This window comes from Boleophthalmus pectinirostris, unplaced genomic scaffold (assembly GCF_026225935.1).
Source record: "Boleophthalmus pectinirostris isolate CB_2022bp ecotype Guang Dong unplaced genomic scaffold, ASM2622593v1 HiC_scaffold_2, whole genome shotgun sequence".
Lineage (NCBI taxonomy): Eukaryota > Metazoa > Chordata > Actinopteri > Gobiiformes > Gobiidae > Boleophthalmus > Boleophthalmus pectinirostris.
The window spans coordinates 43,012,156-43,022,117 of record NW_026571152.1 but is presented as its reverse complement, the minus strand read 5'-3'; the positions used below and the strand labels follow the sequence as shown (position 1 = coordinate 43,022,117).

General features: G+C 45.1%; 1 protein-coding gene across 1 annotated transcript; it reads right to left on the bottom strand.

Moving 5' to 3' along the window:
• Positions 1-5,953: 5,953 nt before the first annotated feature.
• bhlhe41 (basic helix-loop-helix family, member e41) lies at positions 5,954-9,831 on the bottom strand. Its single transcript, XM_020935930.2, has 6 exons — positions 9,733-9,831; positions 8,468-8,757; positions 8,330-8,396; positions 8,147-8,254; positions 7,947-8,058; positions 5,954-7,806 (listed from the first exon to the last, which is right to left on the bottom strand). Exons 2-6 carry the CDS (start codon positions 8,527-8,529, stop codon positions 6,872-6,874), a joined length of 1,284 nt encoding a protein of 427 aa, XP_020791589.1. The 5' UTR covers positions 8,530-8,757; positions 9,733-9,831; the 3' UTR covers positions 5,954-6,871.
• Positions 9,832-9,962: the final 131 nt, after the last annotated feature.

The following is a 9,962-nucleotide window of genomic DNA, read 5'->3' as shown; positions in this document are numbered from 1 at the left end:
TTAAACTAATACTGTAGCCACAGCTGCCCTGGGACAGACTGATGGAAGTGAGGCTGCCAATCTGAGCCATCGGTCCCTCCGCCCACCACCAACACACACACACTCTCCACTTTCATACTAGACAGTGTGGCTGAAGTGTCTTGCCTTAAGGACACAACAGCAGTTTTTGCTCTGGCTCCTCCTGTGGCTCCTTTAATTCCCAGAGTCTCCATCCAAGTCCAGACCCGGACCCGGACCCGGACCTGCTGAGACCTGACGGGATCAGACTTTGACAAACTTCTACGTCCGCGATCTGATCACGATATTTCAAATTAAAACAACGTGTGAAGTTTTTACGACTTTTGCAAAAACACGAAGTAACGATCAACGAATATTCTCCAGGATTTATGTGTTGATGTGGACGACTGAGCGAGTCGAGTCATTTCTGCTGCACACCGAGTCCTGCTCGTGTCATTTTGGTCAAACTATTCTGTTCTACAACCTCGACCTGGTTTAGTCCTGGTTTAGTTGAGTCCTGGTTTAGACCTGATGTAGTCCTGGTTTAGTCCTGGTTTAGTTTTCCTGGTTTAGACCTGGTTTAGTCCTGGTTTAGTCCTGGTTTAGACCTGGTTTAGTCTTAGTTTAGTCTTAGTTTAGTCCTGGTTTAGTCTTAGTTTAGTCCTGGTTTAGTCCTGGTTTAGTCCTGGTTTAGTCCTGGTTTAGACCTGGTTTAGTCCTGGTTTAGTTCTGGTTTAGTCCTAGTTTAGACCTGGTTTAGACCTGTTTAGTCCTGGTTTAGTCCTGGTTTAGATCTGGTTTATACCTGGTTTAGTCCTGGTTTAGACCTGGTTTAGACCTGGTTTAGTCCTGGTTTAGACCTGGTTTAGACCTGGTTTAGTCTTAGTTTAGTCCTGGTTTAGACCTGGTTTAGACCTGGTTTAGACCTGGTTTAGTCCTGGTTTAGTCCTGGTTTAGTCTTAGTTTAGACCTGGTTTAGACCTGGTTTAGTCCTGGTTTAGTCCTGGTTTAGACCTGGTTTAGTCCTGGTTTAGTCCTGGTTTAGTTCTGTTTAGTCCTAGTTTAGACCTGGTTTAGTCTGGTTTAGTCTGGTTTAGACCTGGTTTAGTCCTGGTTTAGTCCTGGTTTAGTCCTGGTTTAGTCTTAGTTTAGTCCTGGTTTAGACCTGTTTAGACCTTTTAGGACCTGATTTAGTCCTGGTTTAGTCCTGGTTTAGTCTTAGTTTAGTCCTGGTTTAGACCTGTTTAGTCCTGGTTTAGTCCTGGTTTAGTCCTGGTTTAGTCCTGGTTTAGTCTTAGTTTAGTCTGGTTTAGTCTTAGTTTAGTCCTGGTTTAGTCCTGGTTTAGTCTTAGTTTAGACCTGGTTTAGTCCTGGTTTAGTCTTAGTTTAGTCCTGGTTTAGTCCTGGTTTAGTCCTGGTTTAGTCCTGGTTTAGACCTGGTTTAGTCCTGGTTTAGTCCTGGTTTTAGACCTGGTTTAGACCTGGTTTAGTCCTGGTTTAGTCCTGGTTTAGTCCTGGTTTAGTCCTGGTTTAGTCCTGGTTTAGTCCTGGTTTAGTCCTGGTTTAGTCCTGGTTTAGTCCTGGTTTAGTCCTGGTTTAGTCCTAGTTTAGTCCTGGTTTAGTCCTGGTTTAGTCCTGGTTTAGTCCTGGTTTAGTCCTGGTTTAGTCCTGGTTTAGTCCTGGTTTAGTCCTGGTTTAGTCCTGGTTTAGACCTGTTTAGTCCTGGTTTAGTCCTGGTTTAGTCCTGGTTTAGTCCTGGTTTAGTCCTAGTTTAGACCTGGTTTAGTCCTGGTTTAGTCCTGGTTTAGTCCTGGTTTAGTTTAGTCACGAGACAGAATCTGACCGTCAGAGAGAAAAGTTTGTTGACCCTGATTCAGTTTCATCTTTTTCTTTTAATGATCTGATCCATCGTCACAAAATTCACACATCGATTTTTTTTTAATTCAGAAACAGTTTGGGTTTGTGACGTTTCCAGTTAAACACAATCACTGTTTTTGCTACTTTAAAGGCAAAATTTGTAGTTTTGTATTGATTTTTTGTTGAAAACTGAACTAATTTGACATAAACAAAATAATAAACTCATTTTAGAATAAATATAGAGTCATTCAAACGTGTGTGAATAAATCTGGATGTGTTTTTGAGGATTTAACAACATTTTGGTAAATAAAAACTCGTAAGAATAATTTTTGTGATTTCTGGTGACTTCCTCTGGCCGCTAGATGGCGCCATTTCCTTTATAATGCAGCGTACAGTGAACTTTAAGATAAAAACAGAATCTATTTGTGTAATTTTGAGCTAAATATTTGAAATTTACTTGTTATGTAGAGTTTAAATTTTATTCTTTTCTCTTTTTTATGAACAGTATGAACCCACACTGAAAAAAAACAACATTTACTTAAGTTAAAATGACTTAAATAAAGAACATTTAACTTTATTTGAGTCGATTCTACCAGTGGATCAAGTGTTTTTGTCTTAATTTAAGCAACATTTGATTTTGTTTTTTATTTTAACTGTGAAAAGTTGTTTATTTTGTTGATTTGAAGTACAAAAAGTCTTGTTCCATTGCAGATTATTTGACTTTTCAAGTGAAATTTACTCAAATCTTGATCAAATTTTTTAATTCAAGTCGTCTGAACTTGACTAGATTTTGTTCTTTAAAGTCTTAGTTTAGACCTGATGTAGACCTGGTTTAGTCTTAATTTAGTCCTGGTTTAGACTTGGTTTAGTCCCGGTTTAGTCCTGGTTTAGACTTAATTTAGTCCTGGTTTAATCCTGGTTTAGTCCCGGTTTAGTCTTAGTTTAATCCTGGTTTAGACCTGGTTTAGTCCTAGATTAGACCTGAAGTAGTCCTGGTTTAGTTCTGGTTTAGACCTGAAGTAGTCCTGGTTTAGTTCTGGTTTAGACCTGGTTTAGTCTTAGTTTAGACCTGGTTTAATCCTGGTTTAGACCTGATGTAGTCCTGGTTTAGTTCTGGTTTAGACCTGGTTTAATCCTGGTTTAGTCCTGGTTTAGACCTGATGTAGTCCTGGTTTAGTTCTGGTTTAGACCTGGTTTAGTCTTAGTTTAGACCTGGTTTAATCCTGGTTTAGACCTGATGTAGTCCTGGTTTAGTCCTGGTTTAGTCCTGGTTTAGTCCTGGTTTAGACCTGATGTAGTCCTGGTTTAGTTCTGGTTTAGACCTGGTTTAGACCTGGTTTAGTCTTAGTTTAGTCCTGGTTTAGTTCTGGTTTAGTCCAGGATCTTATTTTAAGTGCAGTAAAATTTGTATTTTCACATTTTAGGAACAAAAACTTTCAGATATTTTTACTTTTCAGGTGAAACTGACTCAAATCTTGATCAAACTTTCTTAACTCGAGTCGTCTGAACTTGTCTAGATTTATTTTTTTGTGGAACAGGTTTCGTTTCCTTCACATTTTCTTCTTGTTTTTGTTGTTTTGCTTCATGTTCCGTCTTCAGTTAAAGATTTACTTCTGTCATTGTGAAACTGTGACGTGACTGAAGAATTTTAATGATCCGAGTTTTGTTGAGAGTCCAGTGTTTGACTCCGCCCACCGCCCACCGCCGCCGCCGCCGTCGCTCTGGGGGTTCACTACACCAGCAGCTTTTACATGGGACAAAAATAACCTGTCAACAAATATTCATGAAGGAAAACACCAGCTATTTTAGGAAAGTGAGCGTTTGTGCGTGTGACTTTTTGACCACACAACTTAAAGATGCATTACGTAACTTTTCTAACTTCTAAGATGAAGGTTCGGCTGTTTTCTCGTCTCTGTGAAGTTATTTCTTTGTGTGAAATGTACGGCATTAAACGCCTCTGCACAGATCTGACCCGTAACTTGTCTCCATTGTAATGAGAGTTTGTTTCCATATTCTAGATCGGACATGTCAAACTCAGGCCCGGGGACCAAATTTGGCCCGTGATATAATTATATTTGGCCTGTGAGATGAGTGAAATCAAACCTGCAGCCGCCGCCGACAGATCGACTACAAACATACGGCCCGGGGGCCAGATCCGGCCCTCCAAGACCTTTAATGTGGCCCTCGGCTGATTTTCTACTAAATATTTGAATTATATTTTCTGTTCAAATATTGTAAATCCTGGTTTAGTCTTGGTTTAGACCTGGTTTAGACCTGGTTTAGACCTGGTTTAGTCCTGGTTTAGACCTGGTTTAGACCTGGTTTAGTCCTGGTTTAGTCCTGGTTTAGACCTGGTTTAGTCCTGGTTTAGTCCTGGTTTAGACCTGGTTTAGACCTGGTTTAGTCCTGGTTTAGTCTTGGTTTAGACCTGGTTTAGTCTTAGTTTAGTCTTGGTTTAGACCTGGTTTAGACCTGGTTTAATCCTGGTTTAGACCTGGTTTAGACCTGGTCTGAAAATTACAATATTTTAATAGAAAATATAATTAAAATATTGTAATGATATTTTTTATTAAAATCTTGTTAATTTTCTGTGGTGTTTATCACAGCAGCGTCTCCAGCGTCTCTGTACGTGGCCCCTCCCACCAGAGCAGCACAAATGAAGACTTGTCTCTTTCCAAACGCTCTTAAAGGACGATCGTTTTGACTGTTGACCGTGACACCCTCATCAGAAAAATGTCCAACATGAGAAAAGTGGAGCCGAGTGCAGGATTTTACAACAAAAATGGACTTATTCCTGTTTACAGACAAGTTCATGTTAAAACTTTGTGTTGAAATTGTATTTTTCTTAAAGTTTCAGGTTGTTCATAATATTATAATATTTTGTAAAAGAAAGAGTTCATCAATTAAAAAAGATTTCTGTAATAGATTTGTGTTTCTCTGCACAAATATTTGAACTTATTGTTATTTTTGGGGTTTATATGACATGAGTTTTCTGATCCGGACACTTTGGATCAAAGTCGGTTGGACACGACCCCGGAACAAAATGAGTTTGACTCTCCTGGTTTATAGAAACATGATTTATTTAAAATGTCGTTATTATTTTATATTCTGTTTATTCTGGATTCAGTGTTTAAACAAAACTTTTATTAAACTTTTATTTGAATAAGAAAAGTTTTAACATCACAGATCTGGAAAAAAGAGAAAACATGCAGATGTTGGTGAAATTTTTCTATAAATATTTAGTTTGTGCCACGACTTTGTCCCAGTTTTTAATTTTGTCCCTCTGTGAATTTGAGTTTGACACTTCTGTTCTAGAACATTCAAGGAAAAACAACTGTGTAACTTTTCTGATACATCTCCATGGAAACCTGCCTGTTTCCATGGAGATGTCGCAGAAAAGTTTACATGAACTTTAAGTGAATATGTCCAGAGGGAATTTTTGGAGGTTTTTGGACACTGGAAACATCCAAACTGATAAAAATATTTGGGGAAAACATAAAAACGAGCCTTTTCCACACTGACCTCCTGTGTTTTCTGAGATAAATATGTTTTTTTAAAAGATAAAACAATAAGAAACTTTTGAGTCTGTTTGTTCTATTGACGTTTCTTTCACCGAGGGCGAGAACGAAAAACCCGGACGTCACAATATTCGTCTATTTTTAATGTGTCAATATGTGGACGGTTTATCAGATCTATGTTTAGTTCAACTCCAAGTCCCGAGAACTTCAAACATGACGAGGACTGAAGGTGTCAGACCGAGGAGCCCAAGAGCAGTGACACGAGAACAAGAACCGTGGACTTCTGCTTCTTCTGCTTCTTCTGCTTCTTCTTCTGCTTCTTCTGCTTCTTCTTCTGCTTCTGCTTCTTCTTCTGCTTCTGTGTCCTTCAGGGTTTTATTTTCTCACACTGACACTAATCTCTCTCTGTCTGTCTCATTAGCACATGACGTTTGTTTGAAGCCTACTGTACGTTCCTCTGCACCTGTCAGCTGACCGCACCGCACCTGTCAGCTGACCGCACCGCACCTGTCAGCTGACCGCACTCCTCTGAAACACAGAAACATCTGATCTGCAGCAGGACAAAGAACCAGGAGTCTGTGGGAGTTTTCATGTTTATTTTGCAACTCATGAGCCATAATTGATACCAGCGAATGTGTAAAGCATTAACGAAGTGTGCAACAGTTTAAAAAACCCAGAGACTTCTACAACAACGACAGACGCTTCAGTTCTGCTCTATTCACAAAATATAGATATTAAGACGCACATGCCACTGAGGCAAAGATCTGGAAAAATACAAAAGCGTGTGGGATGGAAACCCAGAGCAGATGTGTTTTTGCAGTGAAGCTACACTTAAAGAGAAAGTTATAAAAGAGGCACGTCTGTGCCGCGCTCCAGCTGCTTCAGGATCCTCGTTACAAAGTGTGACGTTCAGTTGTTCAGAATGTCCTGTTGATGGGACGAAGCAGAGGAGAAGTGCACTTACGCCTCTCGCTGTCAATGAGCTTATATACAAAGAGATGGGAGCAGGTACATTCAAGAGCAAAGGTTCATAAAGTGCTGTCCCCACTGTGCTGGTCTGACTGATTGTGACGTAAACACTGGACAGAGTGACTCGCCTCACGCGGATCATTTGTGCAGATTTGCTCAAATGTTGCTCAAATGTCGTTTTTGATCCGAGTGTCCGAACCCGTGAGGATGAGATGAGGTAAGAGGGAAACCGCATCAGGCCGTTCAGTGCACATTTACACGATGAGCAGAAGATTATGTACAAAAATGAGCCAATCACCTTGGCAGAGGTCAGTTAAACTCCTACATCCAAAAAAGCCGCACTGATTGGGAACTGCGCACAAAGATGCGCACAAAGATTTGGCACCAAACTGTTGCCACTTTGAAAATATTTTATCAAAGAGGATACAAAAGTCACGTGAGCGTCAATCATTGTCGAGATTCATTCAGAATGATTAAGCCAAGTGCAAAGGCACGCGCGCGCACAGCGCTCCCCACGCGCACGGAGACACTCAGTCCGTTTGGCACGCGGGGAAGTGCACGGGGCTCTTCTCCGCTGACGTCTCCGCTGCGTCACCGTCCGCGCTCTCGCTCGCGGGACTCTCCTCGTGCTCCTCAGGCGAAGCGGCGTCGACCTCGCGTGACCCGTCGCCGTCAGCCTCACGTGACCCGTCGCTGTCGCACCGGAAAGAGTCTTTGGTCTGTGCGGCGGCGGCGAGGTGCGCGGAGAGACCCGGGAACGCGGCGGCGGCGGCGGCGGCTGCGGCGGAAGCGTGCGCGGGGTAGAGCCACGGGAACGGCGAGGCGAGAGCCGCCGCGGGGTACATGAACTTCTCTGAGCCGCTCTTGTCGAAAAAAGGCATGTAGGAGGCGGCGGCGGACGGGTTGATGAAGTAGAAAGGCATGCAGATGGGCGTCTGCTGTCCCAGGCTCGTTATTCCCATCAGAGAGTTCATGAGTGACAGTTCCGGCCGCGTGGGGTCCGTCACGGGCCAGTTCATCTTTGGTTTCTTAGGCGCGCGCTCCTCTCCAAACTCCTGCTTGATTTTCATTGGTTTGGAGCCGCGGCTCTTGTCACAGTCTTTGTCTTTGTCGCTCTTGTCCGCCTCGCCCCCGTACCCACTGTCCGTGTCCGTGTCGTTCTCGTTCAGCTCCCCGCCCTGGGTCCTCTGGATCACCGGGACGCAGTTGGCCTGACCGTCGCCCGGTTTCTGCGCGTCCTGCTGCGCGTCCCCGCCGCTGAGCAGCTGATGCTGTAGCGGGGGCGCGCCAGACTGGAGCTGAGCCAGAACTTTGTGGAGGTGGTTGATGAGCTGTAGGCACCGCTGTTCTCGAGTGGTCCAGTTCTCAAACTGAGCCAAATACTGCAGGACCTCTTTGGCGCACGCCTGGAAGCCCGACTGGAACGCGTCCAGGTCCGCGTGGAGAGGTTTGATGGACCGATCTCCTGAAAAACAAAACACACCTGAGTCAAATAAACCCGTGTGTGTCACGTATAACGTGCTTCAGGCATGAACAGGAGGAGCATGCGTAAAATGTGTGATCCAAACAGACGCGTGACCGTCACACCAGGGAAACTTCTCTTACCGTTTTCCAGCGCGAGGATTTTCTGGTGCTGCTGCTCCGTGACTGCGGTCAGCGCGTTTAAATGCTTCAGCGTGAGCTCCAGCACCACGGCTTTCTCCAGGTGCCCCAGCGTCTACGGAGACAACACGTGTCTGCTTAGATCACCGTATTACCGCACTCCCCGGGACAACAAACAAACCCTGAATCACTGCGCGCTTTACCGAGAGCTTGAGGTGCTCGGGCAGGAGGTCTTTGAGCTGACCGATGCACTCGTTGATCCGGTCCCGTCTCTTTTTCTCGATGAGCCGGTGCGGCAACTTGTACGCGTCCTGTGAGCAGAGACAGAGCTCAGCACATGCACTTTATTACACCGAATGAGTCTCAAGTTTGAGAACAGAACGCACCTTCCCCCCGTCCTCGCGCTTGATTCCTCTCTTGGACTTGCACATGTACAGAGAGGGGTAGTCCATCCTGACACACAAAACCGCACTTTTAACACACAATTCTACTCAGTTGGAACCGGCTGCCCCGAGAAAACTCACCCCAGAAAATCCGCGTGTTCCATGAATTGTCTGTCCTGTAAACGCGCGATCCTCTCGTCCATCGCGCCGCTCTTCGTCCCGGGTTCGTGCCTTGGCTCTGGTTCTCGTGCGTAAAAGCGCCTCTCCGCGGCGTGTTCAGAGCGGAGGCTTGGAGATGCTGCACTGTCCGTGTCCGCGCTTCACACTGCTGTCTTCACTTCCCCTGAGCTGCCACTTTGCACGCGCTCAGCACAGTGGTCAGGGCGCACGCGCGTCTCCCCGGTAGGAAACAGCTCCGTCTCACGTGTCGCCTGCACCAGCACAAAGTCCGCTAATTAGAGCGAGTTACAGCAGCCACCGAGCCGCTCCAGCCCGAACTGCGCAGAGAAACGTGATGAGACCGAACAGCGGAGCACACGCACACGCACACGCACACGCGCTGTCCCCGCGTAACCCGCACGATGTCTATGTGATTATACACATAAAGAATGTGTATGTGAACATACCCCATAAAGAATGTGTATGTGATTATACACATAAAGAACGTGTATGTCTTTATAAAGAACGTGTATGTGATTATACCCATAAAGAATATATGTCATAATAAAGAATGCGTGTGCCATTATAAAAAGTGTGTATGTGATTATAAAGAACGTTTAAGTCGTTATACTTTATAAACACGTTCAGTTTGCAGAGTTCCCACTGAAATTATAAATAATATTAGTAAATAATCATCTCAGTGTGTGAAGTTTCAGCTTCAGTTTCAGCTTCAGTTTCAGCCTCTTGTCCGCGGTTTTGTGAAAAGTGCTGATTTAAAGTTTGATTCTTTTGCTCGGAGGGAAAAACCGCCGCGAGCGCCGTAGTTTGGATCTGAATGCGCGTGCGCGCGCAGCCGTTTGTCGAGTCACTCTGGGGCACGCGGGGGCACGCGGGGGTAACCTGCTCGTGCCACAGTCATGTTGTCAGTCACCATGGCAACAACCGCCCTATGTGCGCGAACACGTGCGTCTCCGCGCGCGCACAGCCTGCTGTTTATGAAGAAACCCGCGCGGCAGAAGTTTCTTTAAAACGTGACGCGTCACTTCCGCCGCGGGCTCTGCGGATCAGACTTTCCCGCGTCACACCTGTTGTCCCGCTCGCGCTCCGGTGAAACTTAAAAGAGCCGACAGAGCCGCGCGTGCGTGACGCCCTCACATGCCTCGTGATCCCCTTCCTGTCAGTCATGTGACTCCTCCTCGCGCTCACGCTGAGCCGTCCAATCAGCGCCGCTTTAATTTAAGACGAACCTGCGCCACATCGACTTGACTCAGCTCCTGTTTCCCCCTCAAGCATCAAACTGTACGAGCCGAGAGCCGAGAGCCGAGAGCCGTGTGTACAGTCTGCACGAGCCGAGAGCCGTGTGTGTGTGTGTACAGTCTGTGTGAGAGCCGTGTGTGTGTGTGTGTGTGTGTGTACATGTGTGTGTGTGTACATGTGTGTGTGTGTGTGTGTGTGTGTGTACAGTCTGTGTGTGTGT